The 27081-nt window shown below is 42.5% G+C and overlaps 1 protein-coding gene across 1 annotated transcript in view; it reads right to left on the bottom strand.

Moving 5' to 3' along the window:
• Positions 1–27081, bottom strand: part of ASTN1 (astrotactin 1) — an 846340-nt gene that overhangs the window by 165136 nt on the left and 654123 nt on the right. The window contains exon 12 of the mRNA XM_077453189.1: positions 10262–10428. Coding sequence (XP_077309315.1) covers positions 10262–10428 — 167 coding nt within the window. The remainder of the gene's footprint in view (positions 1–10261; positions 10429–27081) is intronic.

The following is a 27081-nucleotide window of genomic DNA, read 5'->3' as shown; positions in this document are numbered from 1 at the left end:
TTTGTGCGCCAGATAAATTATCAAGTGAGAGTAAGACCCAGAGCACACATAAGGGCAACACATAATATGTCGGTGCAATTGATAATAGCGCACGCCGTATCATTAACAGTCCATTCACACGGGAGCAACACAACTTCCAGCACGACTTTGGGAGGCAACTTGGATGTGACTTCAGTGTGAATCACAGCGCGACTTGGGGCGACTTACAACACAACTTTAAGTTGCCCCAGGCCAGGTGACTTTAATAAAAAAAACAAAAAACGGCATGGGTTCCCCTCCAAGAGCATACCAGGCCCATCAGGTCTGGTATGGATATTAAGGGGAACCCCATGCCATAAAAAAAAGAAAAATGGCATGGGGTCCCCCTCAAAATCCATACCAGACTCTTCAGGTCTGGCATGGATTTTAAGGGGAACCCCACGCCAAAAAAAAATGGCGTGGGGGGTCCCCCTCAAAATCCATACCAGACCCTTATCTGAGCACGCAACCTGGCAGGCCACAGGAAAAGCGGGGGGACGAGAGAGAGCCCCCCCTCCTGAACTGTACCAGGCCACATGCCCTCAACATTGGGAGGATGCTTTGTGGTCCCCCCCAAAGCACCTTGTCCCCATCTTGATGAGGACAGGGGCCTTATCCCCACAACCCTGGTCAGTGGTTGTGGGGGTCTGCGGGTGGGGGGCTTATCGGAATCTGGAAGCCCCCTTTAACAAGGGGACCCCCAGATCCCAGCCTCCCCCCCTGCGTGAAATGGTAAGGGCCTACCATTTCACCAAAAAAGGGACAAAAGTGTTAAAAATGACAAGAGCCAGTTTTTGACAATTCCTTTAATAAAGTCTTCTTTCGTCTTCTTTCATCTGGTCTTCTTCCTTCATCCTTTCTTCATCCTTCGGTTTCTTCCTCCATCTTCTTCTTCCTCCGATCCTCTTCTTCTTGCTCTCGTCCGGCATCTTCCTCCACATAGTCTCTTCTTCGTTCTCGGGCCGCTACTGTGTGATGCTTTTCTTCCTCTGACAGGTCTTATATAACGTAGGACGGGGCCACCTGGTGACCCCGCCCCCTCTGATGCATGGAACCGGGAAGGTATTGTATTTATGTTTTGTTGTGTCTGAGATGCTAATGTTATTTGTAATACAGGATGCATTTTATGATTATGTAATGTGCTTTGTAATTCTTTGTTAAATTAATAAAAAGAAGTTAAAGTAAGATACAGTACATAGCATTGGGCATGTATCGCAGTGTGCACATTACTGAATATATATTTACAGTATACACTTATTTCACATATTGTTCTTTCAGAGTGGATTCGTGCATTTGCACACTGATTATACTGTGTATATGGGTTGTTTACAGGCATATCCCACTTTTAAGTACACAATGGGGTCTTTTTACTAAAGCTGGAAAGTGCAAAATCAGGCTCACTTCTGCATAGAAACCAATGAGCTTCTAACCCCAGCTTGTTCAATTAAGCTTTGGCAATAAAACCTGGAAGCTCTTTGGTTTCTATGCAGAAGTGAGCCTGATTTTGTACTTTCCAGCTTTAGTAAATAAACCCCATTCTGTACTTAAAAGTGGGGTATGCCTGTATGTTATGTATATTTTCTTCAGCTTATTACTATATGTGTGTTAGTTATCCCAAATGAATGTCAACAGTTTTATTGAAAGTATTTTTTTAAATGAATTGTCATATGTACGGTATACTTGTCAAATTTAATATGTGTCTACAGTTTTCTAAAGATATTATTTGTGGATTGAGGGGAGTGCTGCACTAGTACATATTTATTGATCCTAGTTTTATGTGTGAATCACAATTTAGTGGGGCTGGCTCCAAACTAATGAAGTATTATTTTTATTACTTGAGAGTAGACATGTGCAGAGTAAAATATTTCGTTTCGGAATTTCGTTTTCGTCCGAAAACTTAATTTATTTAGTTACTCCCGAAAGTCGTTTTTATTTATTTCGTTTTCGTTCAAAAATTGCATTCGTCCGAAAATCCACATGAATTACGTTCGAATCTGTCTTGGAAGGCTTATGGTGTCTGTCAATGTATAAAGAAGATTTGACGGAGCTAACTATATAGCATACTTTAGAACCCTATTAAAGTCTATGGGACTCCAACGTTCAAAATCTAAAGTGCTAATTTTAAAGGCTAATTTGCAAGTTACTGTCCTAAAAAGTGTTTGGGGACCCGTGTCCTGCCCCAGGGGACATGGATCAATGCAAAAAAAAGTTTTAAAAATGGCCGTTTTTTCGGGAGCAGTGATTTTAATAATGATTAAAGTGAAACAATAAAAGTGTAATATTCCTTTAAATTTCGTAGGGGGGGGGGGGGGTTGTCTATAGTATGCCTGTGAAGGGGCGCATGTTTCCCGTGCTTAGAATTGTCCCTGCACAAAGTGTCATTTATGCAGGAAAAAAAGTCCTTTAAAATCACTCGCAGCTATAATGAATTGTCGGCTCCGTAATACAGAGAACACTCATTGAAAGTCATTGATAAAAAAATAAATAAATAAAAAAGCGTGGGGGTCCCCCAAATTCAATTACCAGGCCCTTCAGGTCTGGTATGGATATTAAGGGGAACCCTGCCTCAAATTTAAGAAAAAATTTGAAGTGGGGTTCCCCCTAAATATCCATAACCAGACCCTTCAGGTCTGGTATGGATATTAAGGGGAACCCCGCGTCAAATAAAAAAAAAAATTGACGTGGGGTTCCCCCTAAAAATCCATACCAGACCCTTTATCCGAGCACGCAACCTGGCAGGCCGCAGGAAAAGAGGGGGGGACGAGAGAGCGCCCCCCCTCCCTCCTGAACCGTACCAGGCCACATGCCCTCAACATTGGGAGGATGCTTTGGGGGTCTGTGACCCCTCAAAGCACCTTGTCCCCATGTTGATGAGGACAAGGGCCTCATCCCCACAACCCTGGCCGGTGGTTGTGGAAGTCTGTGGGCGGGGGGCTTATCAGAATCTGGAAGCCCCCTTTAACAAGGGGACCCCCAGATCCCGCCCCCCCCCCCTGTTTGAAATGGTAAGGGGGTACAAAAGTACCCCTACCATTTCACAAAGAAAGTGTAAAAAATGGTTAAATAAAACAAACACACTTTTGAAAAATTCCTTTATTAAAAATAAAAAAATAAAAAAAAGATTCCAGCGGCGGTAATCCACTCTTGCTATCCAGCGACGGACGGTCATCTCTCCAGCGATGTCTCATCTCATCCAGCGCAGCGATCCATCCTTCTTCTGTCTCCTCCACGGAGACACTACAGGCATTCCGGGGGCTGACGTTTCTTATATACGGAGGGCGGGGCCACCCGTCACCTGACCCCACCCCCTCTGACGCAAGGGGAAACCCGGGGTTCCCCGTGACGTATGGGTGACCCCGCCCCCCCTCTGATGTAACAGAAACCTGCCTGTGTTACATCAGAGGGGTGCGGGTCACCCCTACGTCACAGGGAACCCCGGGTTTCCCCTTGCGTCAGAGGGGGGCGGGGTCAGGTGACGGGTGGCCCCGCCCTCCGTATATAAGAAACGTCAGCCGCCGGAATGCCTGCAGTGTCTCCGTGGAGGAGACAGAAGAAGGATGGATCGCTGCGCTGGATGAGATGAGACATCGCTGGAGAGATGACTGTCCGTCGCTGGATAGCAAGAGTGGATTACCGCCGCTGGAATCTTTTTTTTATTTTTTTTTTTTTTTAATAAAGGAATTTTTCAAAAGTGTGTTTGTTTTATTTAACCATTTTTTACACTTTCTTTGTGAAATGGTAGGGGTACTTTTGTACCCCCTTACCATTTCAAACAGGGGGGGGCGGGATCTGGAGGTCCCCTTGTTAAAGGGGGCTTCCAGATTCTGATAAGCCCCCCGCCCGCAGACCTCCACAACCACCGGCCAGGGTTGTGGGGATGAGGCCCTTGTCCTCATCAACATGGGGACAAGGTGCTTTGAGGGGTCACAGACCCCCAAATCATCCTCCCAATGTTGAGGGCATGTGGCCTGGTACGGTTCAGGAGGGAGGGGGGGGCCGCTCTCTCGTCCCCCCCTCTTTTCCTGCGGCCTGCCAGGTTGCGTGCTCGGATAAAGGGTCTGGTATGGATTTTTAGGGGGAACCCCACGTCAATTTTTTTTTAAATTTGATGCGGGGTTCCCCTTAATATCCATACCAGACCTGAAGGGTCTGGTTGTGGATATTTAGGGGGAACCCCACGTCAAATTTTTTCTTAAATTTGAGGCAGGGTTCCCCTTAATATCCATACCAGACCTGAAGGGCCTGGTAATTGAATTTGGGGGACCCCCACACTTTTTTATTTATTTTTTTATTTATTTTTTTATCAATGACTTTCAATGAGTGTTCTCTGTATTACTGAGCCGACAATTCATTATAGCTGCGAGTGATTTTAAAGGACTTTTTTTCCTGCATAAATGACACTTTGTGCAGGGACAATTCTAAGCACGGGAAACATGCGCCCCTTCACAGGCATACTATAGACAACCCCCCCCCCCCTACGAAATTTAAAGGAATATTACACTTTTATTGTTTCACTTTAATCATTATTAAAATCACTGCTCCCGAAAAAACGGCCGTTTTTAAAACTTTTTTTTGCATTGATACATGTCCCCTGGGGCAGGACCCAATCTCCTATTCTATATCGAACTGTTGTAACAACGAAAACGAACGAAAATAAAGCATTTATTTATGTCGGATCTTTCGTTTTTCGGATTTTGTGCTTTCATTATCGTTTGTCAAAACGAAAACGAAAATAGCTGAAATTCGGACGAAAATGCGTTCGGACGAAAACGAATGCACATGTCTACTTGAGAGGTAGCACAGAGACAATACAATCTATTATTACAGAAATATAACTGCCATTGGTCATTTGTGGACCTCTAAGGTGAAGCTATAGTAATTATTCAAACTAGGAAAACTAGTATTTAGTAGTTAGTAATTCCAATCAGTCCACCATGAACATCCTCAGACAATAGGTATTGTTGTTAAAGCGGTGTTCCGCTTTAAAAAATTTAAATAAAAGTCAGCACAGCAGCTACAAATACTGCAGCTGCTGACTTTTAATAATCAGGCACTAGCCTATCCCAGGGTTCAGCAATGCGGGGGATCAAAGCCCTGCTCGTCTCCCCCTACGCTCGGCGGCGCCAGCATTTTAACTGTGGGCCCACTGTGCATGCGCGAGCCTCGCGCCGTGACTGCCCGCGCAATCATCTGGGACCCGTCACATGTCCCAGATGATTGACAAGAGGGAGGGGAGAGAGGAGATCTCCCTACCTGCACCGAGGGAAGTGACGTCAGGAGCCCAGGCACAGAAGGAGGAAGACTACAAGGGACGCCCTAGCAACAGGTAATTAGAGGTGAGTAAAAAAAAATGTTTTCTCAATTTTTTTTTATTCTTTTTAAGCACATTAATATATTTTTGGGGGGGGGGGGGTGGAAATCCCCTTTAAGGTATAATAATTCACACAAAGAAAGTCTTAGCCCTTGTACACACGGTCGGAGATTCCGACAACCAAATCCGAAGGATTTTGTCCGTCTGATTTTGTCCGACGAATTTTGTCCAAAACTGTTGTATACACACGGTCGGACGAAGTTGTCGGAAAATCTGACGTGATGACGTTATTTCGTTACGACAGGACTATGTTCAGGCTAGTAGCCAATAGCTTTGATGTAGGAATTTGATCTGAGCATGCGTGGCACTTTGTCCGATCGGAATTCTCTACACATGATCGGAGTATGTCCGATCAGAGCATTTTGTCGGAAAATATTTCCGGCAAGTTGGAAAATTTGGTCCAGCGGATATTCCGACGGAAACAGTCCGATGCATACCACACACAGTCGGAATATCCGACAAAACACTCCGATCGGACACATTCCGTCGGAATCTCCGATCGTGTGTACAAGGGCTTAGACTACCAATTGTGCTGTCAATATTCAAATCACTTTACATTGTTCAATGTCACTTTCTAAAGTTAGACTAGATTGTATTGAACAAATGTCTTCTCAAACATTCTGTTTGATTATATAGCTATAACTATCACACTCACACACCTGTGCCCATGGGCGTCCGCAGAACTTTTTTCAGAGGGGGGCATCATTTTAGGGTCACCCATAGACGACCCCTTTTCGACAATGTCATTATCATATTATCATGGTCAGAGACTACAGACATAATACAGTCCCTAGGATAAGTAACGTCCCATGTCCCATGATGCTTTCCTCTTCTAATCTCCTTTGATTGGTCCTCGGTTATGGCCAATAGGGAAGGAATGGAGCCCTACCCCAATAGCGATGCAACTGTGCTGTATTTAAGATCCGATCCCTGATTCCAGGGGGGGCACTTGACCCCCCTTGCCCCTACCTGCGGACACCCATGCCTTTGCCATTAGGTTCTTGGAAGACCCTTGCTGAACCAAGTTGCCAAATATGCCTGAGAACCAATAAAACATATATTGACAAAAATATTGTATATATCTCAATACAATGTTGTCACATTGGAGTTGGTTTACTAACACTGGAAAGTGCAAAATCCGATGAAGCTCTGCATAGAAACCAGCTTCCACTTTTTTTTGGTCAAAGATTAACAAGCTGAAGTTAGAAGCTAATTGGCTACCATGAACAGCTGCACCAGATTTCCCACTCTCCAGTTTCAGTAAACCAACCCCATTGAGGAATTACTATATAGCTTGTAAATACTGTATAGCTTGTATCAAATATCAAGTGCCCAATAAACTGGTGAGAAAAAGCATTTATTGGTTCTCAGTCTAGAATTATGTGTTTGAATGGTACTTTTGCAGAAGCACCAATGTTAAAAGCTGCTGTCCTTGTCGGTACCTATTATTCACCGAAGAGAGACTCTAGGAACGTAATATGGTCCTGCCGAAGGAAAGAAGTAAATGAGGGAACATCATTTAAACTCAATAAGGTTATGGTATTTTAATATGAATCTGAGATCTAATGTCATGTACACATGACCGGACTTTTCGACGGACTCAATTCTGTATGACTTTTCGACAGACTTTCGATGGACTTCCATCGAATTGGCCTTGTCTACACACAATCACACCAAAGTCAGACAAATTTGACCATGATGACCTATGATCAGACTAGAATAAGGAAGTTAATAGTCAGTAGCCAATAGCCACCCTAGTGTTGGTTTTCGTCCATCGGACTAGCATACAGATGAACAGATTTTTAGTCCGGACTCGAGTCCGTCGGGAAGATTTGAAACGTTCTAAATCTAAAGTCTGTCTGATTTTTCCACAGCAAAGGTACGATGAATTGTCCTATGGATTTTTTCCGTCGGACCTTTGCTGTTGAAAAGTCCGGCCGTGTGTACACGGCATAAGACATAGGCTTGGCTTCAAACTCGCAGGATGAAAGTTCAAAACTAGCCCTAGAAAGTATTATTTTACCAAAAGAATAATGGATGCTGGAGACTTCCAACAGGGGTAGTGAGTTAATCAACAGCAAGTGACTTTTATCATCCTTAATAAAAATAGGAAGAGACTGGTTGGTCTTTCTCTGCCGACACTTTCTCTTTTTATGCTGCTATGCCTGAAAGTGAGTTGCATAGTGTCCCTGGTTGTCAGGGATAAAGTGCACCGTGTGTACTTACTGGCTTCTTTAGGGGTATGTGGCAATAGTGAGATTGATGTTTGCCTTTAGGTATGGTGCTCATCTATTGGGGCTGGATTTTTATAGCCAACCATAGGTTGTTGGGCTTCTTGATTTGGGTAAGAGAATTGGCACTTGAACACTAGTATTTCAGTAGGTAACTTGCTCCATATAATCGATCAAAAAACCTGATGAAGAGTTAACGTTGCCCAAAACTTTGTGCAGTTTTGGATTTGTGATGACAAAACTTTGGACTGATAATATTGAACTAGGCACAGGCTTAAACCACTAAGCATCTGTTGAGATGCCCCCTGATTACTAATAGCACTAATTACCTAATCACATTGTATGTATAGAGCAGTGTTTCTCAACTCCAGTCCTCAAGGCGCACCAACAGGTCATGTTTTCATTATTAACCTCAGATAAAATGGCTGTGGTAATTACTAAGGCAGTGAAACTGATCAAATCACCTGTGCAAAATAGTGGAAATCCTGAAAACATGACCGGTTGGTGCGCCTTGAGGACTGGAGCTGAGAAACACTGGTATAGAGGACTGGTTAAACACAACATCATCAATTTGTGCTAATATGATGCTCAAAACTGCCAGTCAGACTTTTACTCTGCAAGCACTAATCTGATTGGTGGCTGTGGGCAACTCAGATGTTATTATCAGTAAGTGATGTTTGCCTTAAAGTAATGTGTGGGATTAATATGCAAAGACAGGATTTTTCAACTGGGGTTTCGCAAAGAGTCCTCAGGGGTGCCGTGGATACATCCCAGTCTAAGTGCTTCTCTGTGTTACCTCCAGTGCAGTGCGACTCTGCGAGGAGAGAAAGAGCACATCCCACATGGCTCTCTCCTCCTCCCTGTAGCTATGTGTACTAGTGCTGGCAAAACAGAAAGCCCTGTGGGCCACCTGCCTGCATTCTAGCAACCGATGACATCATTGGTTGTTAAGGACATGTCAGGGTGGCACTACAGCTTTCTGCTTTGTCGGCAATAGTACACCTAGCACAGCTCACTTTTGTGCTAGGTGGGGAGATGGGGGGGGGGGGGGGATTTGAGGGGATTGTGCTGGGATTCTGGGGGGGGGGGGGGGGTTTGTGTTAGGAGACAATTTTGAGGGGGTTTGTGCTAAGAGGTGGATTTGGTCAGGGATTTTTGCTAGGAGTAAGAATCTGAGGGGGTTTGTGCTAGCAGGAGGAATTTGGGAGGTAGGGGGTTACATCAGAGGTGGCTGGTGCTGAAATTTTTTTTGGGGAGCAAACAAACTGAAAAATTCTGAAAAAAAATCAATTGCAGCCTTACTGTGCCCATCAAACGCAGTCACTGTGTCCATCAAACGCAGCCACTGTGCCCATCAAATGCAGCCACTGAGCCCATCAAACGTAGCCACTGTGCCATCACACACAGCCATTGTGCCCATCAAAAGTTGCCACTGTGACCACCCCTGCCCACTCTCCGTCTGCCCGGCACTTACCCTATCTTGGTGGCGGGTCAGGCAGCAGGTGACAGGGGCGAGCGTTGGGACCTTACAGCAGCTCAGACAGCAGCTCCTCTGCCCTCCATACGTCTCATCCCTTCCTCCTAATAGGAGTCCAATTGTAGCGCCTGCCCTTAAGCCAATCAGGTGATGGGTATCAGATATCAGTATATTCATTTGCTTTTCTAACACACATAGGTGGACTGCGAGCACAATGCTTTGCGCTCCAAGTTCACTTTCTTTGAAGCCTATTAGAGACTATGGCTCTAATCAGGTGCTTCAAAAATACACACCCCCCCCCACTGCAATTCAGGCACCCAGCATCTGAAAAAGGGGTGGCGGCGGCCATGTATAGATTCATGCTATGCATGAATCTATCCATCAGTCATAGAGGGGGTGGCTGAAGAGAGGGGGCAGCGCTCGTGCCCCCTCAATGGACACACGACCACTGGGTTACATAGTTACATAGTTAGTCAGGTTGAAAAAAGACATTAGTCCATCTAGTTCAAAAAAAAAAAGAATAAAAAAATCAGACAATCCCATATACACAATCCTTCACCCACAGTCAATCCAGAGGAATGCAAAAAAAAAAAAATAGAGCAAAGCATGATCCAATTTGCTACAGCAGGGGACAAATTTCCTTCCTGATCCCCAGAGAGGCAATCCGATTTTCCCAGGATCAACTTTATCTATAGAAAGTTGTGCTAGGAGGAGGGATTTGTGCTAGAAGGGGGATTTTGGAGGAGTTACAACCTAAAATCACTGAACTTTGCTTCACATACTACATTTTAGGGCTTGTTCACACCAGGTACAGTGAGGTAATGCATGCAAAATCGCACATTTTCCTGTACTGCACAAAAATGTGCTGCCTTTTGCAGTCACATGTGGGAACTGTTATTAATGACTTCCCATGAATCTAGCAAATGTGTGTATGTTTGTATCCATTAACAAAATGCGACACGCAAAAAATCACGTGCTCAGATGCACCTCCTGGTGTGAATAAGCCCTCAGACTGGTGTGCCCTGGGATTGTGCACAGTTCTAAAGGGTGCCTTGACTGAAAAACGGTTGAAAAACACTGTGTTGAGATAAGGTATTTGTACTTCAATATAGTCTACAGGGCAAGACATCATGGGTAAATATTAGCATGGTTTATAGCTCTTACCCGCAAATCATGAGAATATTGTACATTTCTGGATCGTCTGGAAAAGGAACTTCCTTCTGAAGGCAGAGCTGTTCACAGCCACCATTAAAACCATCCGAACAGTCAACCCCCATCTGGCGATTGTAGCATCCTGATTGGTCCTTCATAGGGCTAAGTCCCGGAGGGCACTGCGGAGAAAGATTGATGTTTCATGGTTCTATCATAAAACCCACCAATTTATTACCTTCTACAACCCTGATTACATTCTGCATATGCTATGCCACATTCATTTGTTCAAGAGCCTCTCTATGATTCCCTGCTACATTTAGTGAGAACATAAAAAAGAAAAAAAAAAAAGAAAAATACTTGAAGTGTTTATCATTTATTTGTGTGTTGCTGTACCAAATATAAAACATTTTAATCAAGTGTCTGACAATTGATCTGCTTGCTAGAGAAGTTCACATCATTTCTTTCCAGTCTTGAGAGTTCAGTTTATGGAATATAAACCACTTTTTAGCAGGAGTGACACCGCTGCCGCAGGAAGATGGTGTTGCTAAGCAACTGCTTTGCAAAAACTTCAAGAACAAGTTTGGCTTCATCCTCAAAAAATAGACAAAGCCTACAATAATCACACTGAAATCGTGCCAAAGTAAAAAAAAAAAGAAAAAGCCAAATATGTAAAAATAACACATTCGCTTTGGGTGAACTAATGCAATCATACAGTTAAAAAAACAAGTGTACGAGTTCACATTTCTACTTATACATTGCATTCTTCATTTTATGTGTTATATTTTATTTTTGTCCCTTTTTGTATTTTATAATTTTCTGGTTCTGTATTTTTTTTTTACATTTTAGTAATTGTCATTGTACAGCATAGCAAAAATGTTTCTAACATGATTGGGGCTGCCAGTTGTGCAGTTGTAGCTCACGCCAACCTTAAAGTGATTGTAAAGGCTCATTTTATATTTTTTAAATAGCAAACATGTTATACGTATCTCCTCTGTACAGTTGGTTTTGCACAGAGTAGCCTAGATCTTCCTCTTCTCAGGTCCCTCTTTGCTGCTCCCCTCCCCTCTTTGAGTGCCCCCTCAGCCAGCAGCCTGCCATGGGGGCACTCAAGCCGAGTCAGAGCTACGTGTGTCCATACAGACATGGTCCCCCGACTGAAAGGAATTATACACCTTGATGACCACCATGGTTTATGCAGGCTGACCACCGGAACCCTTGGATCCGTGAGAGACCAAATGAAACACAGGAAACAGGCTTGAGTCTGTGTTCATAAGATCTCTGTCTTTATTAAATATAACAATATTATATATACACCAGTAAAAATACATGTCTTATGAAGGCCATACATGGTAGAATTTCGAACAAATTTTCTTTTCAAAACCAGAACGTTCGTTTTTTTTTGTGATCCGATGATGCCACCATTGATTTTCGAAATTTGGCCAACCAAGCCTTCAGTTTCACCTCATGTTGCTACAGAAAATAATTTTTGTGGCCCGGAATCTTCTTTTCTCTCGGTAAATTTTATTTTCTTATTACATTTCTCGCAAGATTCTCCCATCATTGATTAGAAAATCATCAGTTTTTCAAAAAATTTCCAACGTGTCCGATTCCTCAAATTTGATTTCCGCACGAAAATTGGCTGTTGCTGCAGCCCACTAATGGTGCGAAAATTCTTAGACACGATTTTCGAAAGAAAATTCTTTCGAAATTCGAACCTTGTATGGTCGGTATTAGGCTGCTTGACTAGATAACAAGAAATAGCTGGTGATTTGCTGACACAGATCCGGCTTAACCACAATATCTCACAGGGTGTGGTTCTATGCAAACTTTTAAGCTGATTATGGCAAAACTCACACACACAAAAAGTTCATTTATACTTTATGTAAAATGGAGGAGAATCTAAGATGGAGTCAGTTGTTTATACATTCTTTTACACTGACCTGACCCCACCCCCTCTCTCCCTTGATTTGCTGACTGCCTTTGATTGACAGCCACGGGAGCCAATAGCACCATTGCTAGAAGGGATTGTGGACATCGCTGGAGAGAGAAGGAGCTCAGTAAAGTAATTAGCCAGTGCTAGGGAGGCTGCTACACACAGGTTTTTTTTATCTTAATGCATAGAATGCATTAAGATAAAAAACCTTCTGCCTTTTTACAACTCCTTTAATTCAGAAGTCAATATTTGTTCAGACCCACCTACATAATACCAGGGTTGGGGAAAATCCAGATATATGACTATAAAAGCGATAAAGCACTTACCCTCCGGTAGTCTACCCCCCCACCCCCAGTTCCCGACCAGGCAATTTTTTGTGACACAGAACTGCGTTATTTTACATGACAATTGCACGGTCATGCAATGCTGTACCCAAATAAAATGTATGTCCCTTTTTTAACACAAATAGAGCTTTCTTTTGGTGGTATTTGATCACCACTGTGGTTTTTATTTTTTGCGCTATAAACAAAAAAAGAGCGTAAACTTTTTTTTAAAAACAATATTTTTTACCTTCTGCTATAAAACATGTCCAATAACAAAATGTAAAAAATATAATTTCTTTAATCAATTTAGGTCAATAGGTATGCTGCTAAGTATTTTTGGTAAAAAAAAAATCCCAATAAGCGTATATTGGATTGGTTTGTGCAAAAGGTATAGCACCTACAAACTATGGGATATATTTTTTTTTTTTTCCAGTGAAAAGGTTTATTGGAAACAAACAGTCAGCATACAGTATACGTAAAACAAGGTCATTACATTGTAATACAGAAAGCGTAATCACAGTGCGATAGAAGAAAGCACTTAATATATAAACATCTTATGACCAACATCAACACAGGTAAAGAAGTTATGAAACAATAAAGCTTAGTCGATCTGCTATCTGAATAAGTCTAACAGTGAACCACTACGAACAAAGGCAGGGTATAATAAATATAGGCATGCGCCATACCTGTGGACATATTATAGCTTCTGCCTATAACATAAACAAACAAAAGCGTCTAGAAACATACTGACACAACAGAAAAAGTAAAAGGAAGTCGAAGTCACTTAATCATTTCAGTAACACCAAGAGAGATGGAGGGATGCGGTCACGGACCTCTAGCGATCCCTCTTTAAGAGACATCTAAAAAGAAAACAGTAACTCAGCCCATAAAGGGTAAAGGGGGTGCAGGAAAAACCGGGGAAAAAGAAATAATAAAAAGAAAAACAAAGTCCCATAAAGGGGAGGAGAGGGGAGTGAGAAGGGTATAAGAAATACCTACGAAGGGACGGTATGTTCCTCACCTACACATCTAAGAAATGTTTGGTTCAATAAGCGGGGAGGGGCTAAAAGGATTCAATCTTGCCTAAAGAGGATAAGGGGAGTATGGCTCACCTATAATTTGGTTCTGGGAACTACGCCTCGCCATCTGTGAGCAAAAGTTTATATTCATTGGACAGTTTAAAATGAGTCCAACAGGACCAAACATTCCTATATTTGTTAGCTGTATCTTTAGATTGATGAATGAGCTCCTCCATCTCAGCAATTCTGGAAATGCGCCGAAACCAATCAGCTGTCGTGGGAGTTTTTGTAGATTTCCAGAATGTAGGGATGCACATCTTTGCCGCATTAATTAGGTGTAAAGCGAGTGAGCGGTGATAATGTCGGAAGGGAATGGAAGAATAATGTAGTAGCATTTGGGCTGGAGAAAAGTCAATATGATAAGTCGTAACATCAGAAGTAATTTTGTGGACTGTTTTCCAGAAGGGTTGGATTTTGGGGCATGACCACCAAATGTGCAACATTGAACCAATACCTTCACAACATCTCCAACAAGTGGGAGGGATGGATGGGGAGATCTTGTTCAACTTAGTTGGGGTTTTGTACCATTTAGAGAAGATTTTGAAGCCGTTTTCCTGGGCCGTCACATTGATGGAACCCTTGTGGATAAGAGTATAAATGTTTTCCCAATCTGCAGAGGAAAGATTGATGGAGAGGTCTCTCTCCCAACTTTGGGTGGCTATGTTGGATTTAGGGTCATGAGTCGAGAATAGCAGGGGGTAGACGCTGGAGACTAGGTGTCTCTGCTGTTCCGTTTGTGAGCATAAGATCTCAAATGGGGAAAGTGGTCTAGAGAAGTCATCACGTTTGTGGGGATCATTAAGAAAGTGTCTCAGTTGGAAATACGTCCAGAGAGGGAAAGGTAGATCCGGATTTCTCGAGGGTATATCAGAGAGATTCAGAAACTTCCCATTAGTAAAAAAGTGTCGAGCCTGAAACTCAGTAAAAGGCCAGAATTCATTCATAAAGAGGGGAGATAGACCTATCGGGAAGTCCGGATTTTGTCTGATTGGGGTCAGGGGGCTCTGCATCGAGGAGAGACGATGAAGTCTACATGCCTTCTGAAATGTTTTTAAAGTACTTCCTATGAGCGGGTGCTGCGTACAAGGTTGGGGGGTATGAGTTGGGGCCAACCAAGGTAGTGAACCTAGCGGGAGTCGAGCAAATACCTGTTCTATGTTAGTCCAAGCTTTCGAACGCCTGTGTACATTCCAATCAATGATACGTATTAGTTGGCAAGCCCAATGATATTTGGTTACGCCTGGCAATCCTATACCACCTTTCAATTTGGGTAGGGAGAGTCTCTCAAGGCTGAGTCTGGGGCGTTGTTTACCCCACAGGAATTGACTGATGGCAGCCCTGTAAGTGGCAAAAAATGTCGGGGGAACTTGAATGGGGATAGTCTGAAAAATATAAAGCAAGCGTGGGAGGATGTTCATCTGCAGTATGGCCGCCCTGCCAAACCAGGAAAACATTCCAGACGACCAAGCTTTAAGATCCTTCTGAATGTTTTGGAGCAGGGGGATGTAATTGTATGAGTATAGGTTGGACAGGCGGGTCGGGAGTTTGATTCCTAGATAAGTGATGGCGTCATTTACCCATCTAAAAGGGGAATTTGCTTTGCACCTTGAGAGATCAACTGGGTGCAAAGAGACATTCAGGGCTTCTGACTTAGTAAAGTTAATCTGGAGGTTAGACATGGTCTTAAAAGTGACAAAATCTGCGAGTAGGTTGGGAAGTGACGTGTGGGGTTCTGTCAGGAAAAGAAGGATGTCGTCCGCAAAGGCGGCAAGTTTATATGTGGTGTCTGCTATTGTGACTCCTTTAATGTCAGGATTGGCTCGAAGTCGTTGAAGCATCGGTTCAAGAGTCAATACGAATATCAGGGGGGAAAGGGGACATCCTTGGCGCGTGCCATTTGATACGGAGAAGGCGCTCGACAGGGCGCCATTAACACGCACCCTCGCGGTTGGGACTGAGTAAAGGGCTAAGATATATTGAAGCATGCGATCACGTAAACCTATCTTTTTGAGAACTGCCGACATATAGTCCCAGGCCACCCTGTCAAACGCCTTCTCCGCATCAAGGGACAGAAAGAAGCCTTGTTGTTGGGAACATGAGAGCCAATGGTGAATATTGATAGCTTTGGTTGTATTGTCTCTTGCCTCTCTGCCTGGGATAAATCCTACTTGATCTAAGGAGACCAGGTCAGGCAGAAGAGGCAAGAGACGGTTAGCAAGTATTTTAGCGTAGATTTTAAGGTCCACATTTAGTAAGGAAATGGGCCTATAATTAGTCACTAGGGAAGGATCTTTATTCGGTTTGAGGATTACGGAAATGTGGGCTGTTAGTAGATCTCTAGGAGGGGAAGAACCAGAAGCTAGCGAGTTGAATGCTTTCAAAAAGTGTGGTTTAAGGGAATCTATAAAAGTCTTGTAATACCCCGTCGTCAGCCCGTCCGGACCCGGGCTTTTTCCAGGTTTCAATTGTTTGAGAACTGTATCCAGTTCCGTTGAAGATAAGGGTCGTTCCAGATCCAATGCAGCGTCCTCAGACAGAGGGTCGGGGGCGTAAGAAGCAAGGAAGTCTTCAATCAAATGCAGACGAGAAGTAACCTGTGTGGGGGGAGCATTAGGGCATAGATTATATAGTTGGGAGTAGTAATGTACAAATTGGTTTGCAATTTGATCGTTAGCCGATAGTTTCTTACCTTGAGGGTCAACTATAGAATGAATGGTCATATCTGCTTTTTTCTTTCTGAGAGCCCTGGCTAGGTATTTACCAGCCTTGTTGCCATACTCGTAAAAGGTTTTATGTGCGAGGGCATAGTTTCGTCTTATCTGAACATTTAGCGTCTCTAGAAGCTCCCTGCGGGCCTGAAGTAACTCTGGAAGGGCTGCTAATGCTAGAGAATTTTTATGGGCAGTTTCCAACACGTGTATCCGCTTAGATAGATTAGAGATGTGTGTAATTCTATCTCTTTTCCTTTTGGACGCAATTGCCATAAGTTCTCCCCTTATAGTGCTTTTATGTGCTTCCCAAAGCACCATAGGGGAGACCTCTGGAGAGGAATTTTCTTGAAAGTATAGATTCAGTCGTTGAGTTATGTTAGTGGTGACAGTTTCGTCCGTAAGAAGTGATGGATCCAGTCTCCATATAGAGGATCTATTGGGGATAGAATGTGCTATGTCTACAGTCAGTGAGATCGGATTATGATCTGAAAAATACATGGGATGGATCGAAGTGGCACGTATTGAGGGCAGGTCAGCTTGTGAAATAAACATGTAATCTATTCTGGAGTACTTATTACGAGGGGACGAATAAAATGTGAAGTCTTTGACATTGGGGTTTAACGTTCTCCAAGAATCGTGCACTGCTAGATCACGCAGTCGCTTCTTAATTGTCTTAAGTGCAATGTAAGGTACAGAGGAAGCCCCATTAGACGTGTCGAGGGAAGGGTTCAGAGGGACATTGAAATCCCCTCCCAAAAATAACATACCCTCCTGAAATTCGGCTAGTTCTCGAAGAGTCGCACTGAAAAACGGGACTTGACCAGCATTGGGTGCATAGATATTGGCAAAGGTGACAGGTTTGCCGTAAAGCGTGCCTTTAACAAAAAGGAATCGCGCTTCCTTGTCAATACAAGTATCCTTAAGGTGGAATGGGCAGTGTTTCGCTATCAGGATGGACACCCCTTTGGTTTTTGCCGTGTGGTTAGTGGCATGGAATGCGGTAGGAAAGCGGGCATTGGAAAATTTCGGTGTAGACCCCGTTTTAAAGTGCGTCTCCTGGAGAAAGGCCACATCTGCTTTCTATGGGATATTTTTATGCAATTTAAATTTTTAATTTTTTTTACTAGTAATGGCGGCAATCAGCGACTTATAGCAGGACTGCGATATTAAGGCAGACAAATTGGACACTGACACTTCTGACACTTTTTTGTGGACCAGTGATACTAACACAGTGATCGGTACTAAAAAATATGCACTGTCACTGTACTAAAGACACTGGTTGGGAAGGGGTAACATCAGAGTCAATCAAAGGGTTAACTGTGTGCCTAGCCAGTATTTTACTTTAGTGTGGGAGGTGATTTTACTACGGGGAGGCATAGATCTGTGTCCTTGCTTTGCAGGAATACAGGATCAATTCCTTCCTTACTGACAGAACAGCAATCTGCCTTGTTTACATAGGTAGATTGCCGTTCTGCCTCTGTACAGAACGATCACCGGGTGCCAGTGGATAGCGTGTCCGTGGGTTATGCTGATCAGCTCTTGCTGTGTAGAATCACAGCGAGAGTGAGCCTCCGGTGGTGTGCACTCGTACCTGATATATGGAAGTGCAGGATCACGTAAATATACATGTTCCTGTGTAGCACGTTCTCCTTGTAGCAGTAAAACTGCTATAGGGCGGGGTCGACAAGTGGTTAAAATGATAAAATATACTTGTCATATTAAAGTGGGCCTTCAGTAGTTTTTTCAACTTTCCATCTATTAAATCTTCTGCCATTGTTGTTTTAACTTTGGATAGTAAAACATTTTTTTCTGCCAGTAAATACCTTATGCAGTTCACTTCCTGTTTCTTAACTGGTCATTAGCCTAGGCGTATGACATCATGCACAGCTCTCTCTCTCTCTCACTCTTGTGAGAGCTTGCCAGGAAGGGAGGGGGTGAGTCATAAGAGGGCCAATGGGAGCTGCAGAGCTTCGGAGCTGGAGGTATGCCTCTGTGTGTCTGTGTAAATCCAGGAAGTGAACAGGCAGCAACTTCAGTTGCCCACAATTAAAATGATACAAACACAAAGAGAGGGGTGCCTGTGGGTGCAGATTTGTTTAAAAGTACAATTTTATTTTTAAGCTGATAAAAACAGACTCACATTTTCCATGAGGGATTAAAGCATTATGATTCATCCAACACAATTTGATCTAGTCTGCAGTCCACCTGGCCGCTCTTCGCTGTATGTCCACTGTTTGGATAGAAAAATGCCGGCCACAGTGGACGCAGTGTATGGGCTTTGTAAGGGCTTTGAAGAAGGAGCGTGGTCGCCTCTCCATCGCGACCCGTACGCTCAGGAAACGTGTCGCCGAGTAGTGATGTCATCTCCTTGCGTTCCACTTGCAGCAGCGCCTCAAGCCTCGTTCTCGCTTGACATACACTGCGTCCACTGTGGCCAGCATTTTTCGATCTAAACAGTGGACCTACAGTGAAGAGCTGCCAGGAGGACTGCAGGCTACATAGATGGGATGACCGATCAAATTGTGTAGGATGGATCATAATGCTTTAATCGCTCATGGAAAATGTGAGTCTGTTTTTATCAGCTTAAAAATAAAATTGTACTTTTAAACAAATCTGCACCCACAGGCACCCCTCTCTTTGTGTTTGTATCATAGTACCTGGAAATCTGGTATCGATTCCCCCTTAGTGGCAACCCTGCGTGTGGAAACCCCTGGAAAGAAACTAGCCAATTCCTATGGAATTATACGCCAAAAAAACATAATGGACGTCTAAATCTGCAAATGGATTGTTGTTAGGGGGTCTCTTCCCTAGTGTGTGTATTGTCTTAGGTGATTTGCGCCTCCACTTGTTCTACCACAATTAAAATGGATGAAGCCAGACTCAGTGGAGGGAGATTTCTGCAGCATATTTGGCAAGTACAGAATCACAGTATATATAAAATACTATACAAAGTGGTTGGAGGGAAGCTTCAGAATGCCAAAGATGTTTTTATTACAAATTGTGTGAGCAGAGCATACATAGTTACATAGTCAAACTGAAAAAAGACCCATGTCCATTGAGTTTAACCGAAAGATAAAAATAAAAAAAAATAAAAACCTGAATACTCAAACCCTAAACCTGAGGTTGATCCAGAGGAAGGCAAATCCCTTATATATATTAGTTTCACCCCAGGATTTTTTTTAAATTAACAATATAAATCTTACCTGCCATATGAAGGCCTGTCTCTAGTTTGGGTATCTACTGTGCTTGTCAGGTCAATGACCAGTTCTGTTCTACAGCTTTGTCTGCCCTTGGCATCACATGCAAATTATAGCATGGCATTTACATTGGGGGTTATTTCCGAAAGGCAAATCCATTCTGCACTGCAAGTGCACTTGGAAGTGCAGTAGCTCTAAATCTAAGGGGTAGATCTGAAATGAGTGGAAGCTCTGCTGATTTTATCATCCAATCATATGCAAGCTAAAATCCTATTTTTTATTTTCCTTGCATGCCCCCCTTTGGATTTACAGCGACTTTACTTCCAAGTGCACTTGCAGTGCAAAGTGGATTTTCCTACTCACGGAGCTCCCGGCAGGGTCGCGCACGTGACCACATGGCGGCAAACTCAAAGGGTCGTACCTGTACGCTCATTTGCCCAGCCGTGCCACTCTGCTGACATATATATACATGCAGCAGTCGGCAAGTGGTTAAAGAAGAAGAGAATGTGTGCTGCATTTGGAGATTTCATAATTTGCCACGTCACGAATGTTAATTCTACATTACGAACGCTAGTTTACAAGACCGACCGCTCCTGTTTCTGATCATGCGTGTTTGTACTTTGGACTTTTGTCCGATGGACTTGTGTACACACGCATATTTGTCTGTGGAAAATTTTAAAGCCTGCCATCCAACATTTGTCCGTGGAAAATCCGACAACAATTGTCCAATGGAGCGCACAAAACGGTTGGATTTTCTGCCAACAGCCTGTCGTCACACATTTCACGTCGGAAAATCCTATGGAGTGTACGAGGCTTAACATCTTCTATAGGAAGAATGTACATGTTGAGCAAAACTGAGAATTACAAGTAAGAAAATGTTCACAAAAGTGTAGTCAAATTTCATGTTCCAATTTATGGAAAAATGATACAAGAATTCTGATAGGACACAGTGGACGACATCGCCAATCTTACTAGTGTTTTTAATTATTTTTATTGCCCAAGAGTGTTATCATCACTTATTTTCACTAGACGAAGTAAGACCATTTAAAAACAAGAGCATTATACAGTATTGATTGTTTAAAAAGTGGGATCTTCTTTTTCTTTTCTTTTTTTTTAAGGAGCTACCAAAATAATAAATATAACCAGATAGCACTTTTATCAACGTCAATGTCATATCTGTTTGAGATTTAACTGTTTTTGATTATGACAACACACATTTTAAGTTTATTTGACTGCTCTGTATAAACCACTGGAGATATAGACTCTCTATATTTGAAAGAGTGATAGTTTTCAGAACATCCTGTATAGTTGTATAGCTCTGTCAAGACTCACAGGTTTCTTTCACACATATGAAAGAGTCTATCCACAGAACATCTCTGAATACATTATACTGTATTTGCGCCGTACTTCTGCAGCGTTCAACAAAGCAAACCATGCATTAAATGTCTATTTAGCACCTTCTAGTGGCTAACGGACACTACTAACTTGCTAATTACAAATATGACAGCCATAATGATCTTGTATTTGTTGCATCAGTTATTACAGATTAAAATGTTTTTCCTAAAAAAAATATTTAAAGTGGTTCTAAAGGTTCAAGTTTTACACGCATTCTATGTAAGAAGATACAAAATAACTCCTCTGTGCAGCCCCCCCCCCAGCCCCCCTATTACTGAGCCCCATCTTGATCCATCGAAGTGCACAAAAGACTCGACTCTCTGGGGATTCTCCCTCCTCATTGGCTGTCAATCCCAGCCAGTGAGCCAATGGAGGGGGTGGGGGGGGGGGGGCGAGCCTCAGCTCTGTGTGTGAATGGACATGCAGAACCGAGGCCCGGGAACAAGCCTGTTTGGGTGCCCCCATTGCAAGCTGTTTACTCTGGGGCACTCAGCAGGAGGCAGGGGTCAAGAGTGCCGGCAGGGGACCCTAGAAGAGAAGCAACTGAGAACAGTGCAAAACCACTATACAGAGCAGGTGAGTATGACATTTTTGTTATTTAACCAATTCCCGCCCAACAACATCATATGACGTCACAGACTTTGAGTAGGGATTTCTGAATAATGCCTGCAGCTACAGGCATCATTCAGATACCTTCTTTTACAGTAGGTGATTCCCTGCACTGTAAACACAATCATAGGGAGCAGGAGGAGGAATCTACCGACGGTGGAAGTTCACCATAAGAGAATACCATGGGCCAGATAGTCCCCATCTCTATGACCTTCGGAGGCCAGCATGACATTATGACGTCACACCCTGCTTTGTCAGTTGTAGACACTGCCTCGGCTGGGGAGCCAAGATCTTTTTTTTTATTTTAGACTTTCCAGCCTGGAGGCGAGATCTGGGGACTTATAGACCCCAGATCTCCCTGTAAAGAGCAACTGTAATGCCCTATTCCTATCACAAGGGATGTTTATATTCCTTGTAATAGGAATAAAAGTGATCAAAAAAAATGTAAAAAGAAAATGTCACAATAGAAAAAGAAAACTAAAATAAACAATAAAAAGAAAAAAATTATTTAAAGCAACCCCCACCATGAACGTTCGAGTGAGAGCAATAATTCTAGCTCCTCTGTAACTCTAAACAGGTAACCTGTAAAAAGAATTCAAGCGTCACCAATGAGGATTTTTAAATACAGTAGTTTGGTGCCATTCCACGAAAATCCATGAAAAAAAAATTTGAATATAAACAATTTCTTTTTAAAACTGTACACTTTGCAGTTTACATAGTGTCACACGTTGTGCTTTTGGGTTATATAAAATGTTCAGCAGAGCCATTCTAACATATTCTATTGTGTACAGTGCCCTTAGCTCTGCAGCATTGTGAGATATTTATAATAAGCATACTGTTAGCTGCCGAGCACACAGCACTAAATAAACCATTGCAATAACATAGTAGTATTTCAGTTTTACTATTTCAATTGTCCATGCCAGAGTCGCAGGTCCTATACACATTTTTAATAGTTTTTTTTTCCTATGCTGCATTTTTCTCTCTCCTCTACACCTTGGGCAGCTTCTCTTATTGCTTCTCCTATTTACACCTCTCATCCTATGGCTGCTGATAAGAATTTATTGGCCCTGGATTTGGTTTTGCCATGTAGATAGGGCAATTCCACGCAGAATTACCTGGCCTAATCTGCCATTCTGATTACCATGTATATTGACACCTTTAATCACAGTTTCAGAATGTGAGAAGCTGATGTCTAATCAAATGAAATGGCTAATTGGGTTTGCTAATCATTAAACAGACTCTTCTGCTTGGCAAAGCTTTATTGCAGGGAAAGTCCAGACTGCGGCTGTATATTTGTGAGTGCAATTAAAGTGTTGGGCAGCACACCTAGCCATCTACTACATATTCTGTGAGGCAAGAAAGCTGTTAAGGACTCCCTAGTGGGATTACATTTCCTCCTCACTTTACATACAGTTATCATTTTTGCTACTGCTAAAAAACAGCTACAACAGACAGTTATTAGATCATTAATGCTTTGAGTTAACCAAGTGTGAGTGATTTTCCATAATTACTAACTGCAACCATTCGTAGCATTGACAGAGAAAAAAGAAAAACCCCAAGCCCCCTGATCTTGGAACAATGCTCAGCAAACCCCAATACCCTTCCATCAATTTACTTCTACCATTGCTTATGTGGTTAGGTTGACAAGTAACAATCTTGCAGTTTGGCAATGTAACACACAAATAAAAACAGACCAAAAAAATTGCATAAATATGCAAAACAACATATTGATTAATAATTCATACAACAGTGCACAAATACATGATAAAAACTTGAGTATATAGATCAGGGGTCGCTAAACTTTCTAAAAAAAGGGCCAGTTTACTGTCGTCCAGACTATAGGGAATTGTGCCCCATCATTGGTGTTATTGGGCCCCATTGTAGGTGTCATTGGGTGAACTGTGCCCCATTGTTAATGTCATTGGTAGGAATTCTGACCCATGGTGTCAGTGAATGAAATATTGCCTCAGGGGCCAGATAAAAGCAAGCAACGAGCAGCCGGTCTTTGGCTGCAGTTTGGCGACCACTGGTATGTCATAAACAGCTCAAGTATAGTCAGAATTAGAAAAAAAAAGAAAAAAAAGTCAAGATTAATCAATTTAGTGGATAGCAGTTACCACCACAGGGAGACAGCACTAGAATATCGCTCACAGGAAGTGGTATGACCTACTCAATGCAAGGTCTAAATGGGCTGATTATATACCCTTACATATAAGGTATATAAGACAACTCCAGAAACTCCTCATAGACTGTACACTGTATTACCAAAAGTATTGGGACTGCTGCCTTTACACGCACATGAACTTTAATAGCATCCCAGTCTTAGTCCAATATTGAGTTGGCCCACCCTTTGCAGCTATAAAAGCTTAAACCCTTCCGGCAAAGCTGTCTGCAAGGTTTAGGACAGTTTTTGTTTGGACCTTGCATTGTGCACTGGTCCAGATAATTTGGTGGAGGGAGATTATGATGTGGGGTTGTTTTTCAGAGGTTGGGCTTGGCCCCTTAGTTCCAGTGAAGAGAACTCTTAAGATGATGGTATACCAAGACATTTTGGACAATTTCATGTTCCCAACTTTGTGGGAACAGTTTGGGGATGGCCCCTTCCTGTTCCAACATGACCATCAGTGCACAAAGTAAGGTCCATAAAGGCATGGTTGAGTGAGTTTGGGGTGGAGGAACTTGACTAGCCTGCATAGAGTCTTGACCTCAACCTGAAAGAACACCTTTTTTGGATGAATTTGAGCGAAGACTGCGAGCCAGACATTCTTGTTCACACCAATGCCTAACTTTACAAATACGTTTCTGGAAGAATGGTCAAACATTCCCATAGACACATTCCTAAACCTTGTGGACAGCCTTCCCAGAAGAGTTGAAGATGTTATAGCTGCAAAGGGTGGGCCAACTCAATCTTTAACCTTACAGACTAAGACTGGGATGCCATTAAAGTACAAGTGCGTGTAAAGGCCAATATTTTTGGTAATATATTGTATTTCATGGAGTGCTAAACCAACTGACAGCTTCTTCTATCCATCCATGTTGGTAAGTATACCTGCAAAGTTTTGGAAACCAGTGGGCCTAAGACTGGGGTAGTGCTCATAGCGATGCAAGCAGTGCATTGTACCAAACAATGGATTATTAGGGCCCTTTGATCCTTTCTACGAATAGTGTACTCTGGACTGTGTTCTCTATAAACTGGATTTATGACCTTCTAATGCGTACGTGTGGCCTTGTTATAAAATACTGCTTCGCTTTACATGGTATGGAAGTAATGGAGTAATGGTGCAACTGCTTCCTTGGCCACTACAGTAATTATCTATAAGGGTTAGTGGGCATCCTTCACTCCTTGGTATAGCAAACTTTACAGCAGGGCCTCAACACACACAGTATAATGGACTCACTCCATCAATGGCTAACAAACAAAAGTCAGAAACTTGCAAAGTCTCTGACTTGAAACACTTTCAGAAGAATAGAGCAGAGATCTTTACTGAGAAGAGCTTAAAGGCTGCCAATGCTGACCTTCTGAATAAAGTCAAAATTTTTAACTAAGGTCCCTCTAGAAGTTTCTAGAGGTTCCCTGAGCTATGGATAATTGGCCTCCCATTTTATTGGTGCCTGCATAATTTATGGTCCAATGTTTTATGACAGAGTCAGTTGGCATGACACCAATGAGCTTTTTACAATTGTGCCATTTTGGCCAACACTGTTTTCCCATTGGCCAACATGTAAGAATAGGGTTGCCACCTCATCCCTTTAAAACCAAACACATATTAATCACACAGGTTCTGTGGCTGACTAAGGTGGTAATTAAACTAATTTGTGCCACATCTGCATTATATTAGCCTCAGAACCTGTGTAATTCATATGTGTTTGGGTTTAAAGGGGTGAGGTGGCAATCCTATATAAGAAGCACTTTACCATTGCCCTCAATTAATAAATTTTAGAAGGAATCCCTGAGATATGAATATTTTTTATAGGGTTCTTCTGAGGTAAAATGGTTGTGAAAGGCTAGTCTAAACACTTGCAAAGCAGAACAGCATTGAAGAACCAAATTTTTTTTATTTTTATGTGTTCCCATGGGAGTCTGGGCCCCAGGGTACTAACTATTTGTCTTTATTTTAATCCACCAAACAGAGAACAAGGCATTACAGCCAGGGCCGTCTTTAATATCAAGTGGACCCTGGGCAAACGTTTTCTTGGGCCCCCCCTCCCCCCATACAATTTCGCTCTCCACCTGCTTTGAGACATACAATAAATAGCAGCTAGACTTAAAATCAGTTTACTGTATCAGACATCAATTACGATTGGTTGCCAGAGGTTTCAATGTATCATTACCGCTTCCTGACTGGTAGCTAGAGGTTACAGCACAAGTTACGGCTCACTGATTAGTTGCTATATGTTACAGCACATGATTTCTGCTTGTTAATTGGTTGCTAGAGATTACTGTACATCAATACTGCTCACTGATTGGTTGCTAGAGGTTACAGCACATAATCTCTTCGCTGCAAGATATACATATGAATGTCACCTTTATTTACATATCTATGCCACCGGATGTGGCTATTTACATATGAATGCTGACCCTATTTACATATGATTGCCAGTTATTTACAACATGGTCTGCAGGTGAGTCATCTGTACACAACAAAAGGGCAGAGCTGGGCAGTATTAGTAGCAGAACTTCACACAGAGATATCAGGACACAGCACGGGACTAAAAGTTCAAGGGATGAGGGAATTTAAACTGGGATAGTTGGCAAGTATGAGGCAGCTGCTTTGGGCCCCACAACAATGACAGGGCCCAGGGCAGCTGCCCCTTTTGCCCTGCCTTAAAGACGGCCCTGATTACAGCCTTCAGCGCCTTCACATTTATCTGTAGAAATAGAATAGAACTCAGAGGACCTCAGGAGTCACTAGCTCTCAAAGGATTGGAGGTAGCTGTCCATCTGCCAACAGACACTCCACTACTCTTGTGTAGAAAGGCAGTTGACAAGTTTCAGTATCTTCCTTTAGCTATATAGCCTCAAAATACACTTCAGAAAATATTCTAGACTAAAGTCTTTACTACTTCTTTCCTTCCCATAATCCCCTATTATAATAAACCTAGCTTGCACTGTATTGTAACATACGACTTCTGCAGGAGGCTAAATCTACTGAACCATAATGGAACGATAACCTTTTCAATACATTTCCTATGGCTTCTTTCCATAAATCCAGGTATGGTAACAGATCATTACATAATGTATAGTTAAAGATTACATTTTTATATGAAGTAAGTGCTGAATGAAAGAAAAAAAAAGTACATCCTATGGAGCAGAGTCTATAATGCCTATTGATCGTCTCAGCTATGGAGACGCTGAATGCATATGTTTCATTGCTGTAAACGTGTGAATGTTCCCTTTTCTCTTTCCCTGCACCTGACTTTTATTCCGCAGCTTTTTTTTTTTTTTCTTGCCATCATTTGAAAGTTGCACGCTGAGCTCTTTTCTATTTGCCTGCCACGCAATCCTTCATTTCTAAATATACTCTTCTGTTCTCTCCTGGTGTCTTTCTTACAATTCTCATTCTCACCTCCCTTTTCCTGTTATC

The sequence above is a fragment of the Lithobates pipiens genome, unplaced genomic scaffold (assembly GCF_037356315.1).
Source record: "Lithobates pipiens isolate NorthernLeopardFrog02 unplaced genomic scaffold, aLitPip1_a1.2 Scaffold_23, whole genome shotgun sequence".
Taxonomy (NCBI): Eukaryota; Metazoa; Chordata; class Amphibia; order Anura; family Ranidae; genus Lithobates; species Lithobates pipiens.
This window is presented reverse-complemented; position numbering and strand designations above follow the sequence as displayed.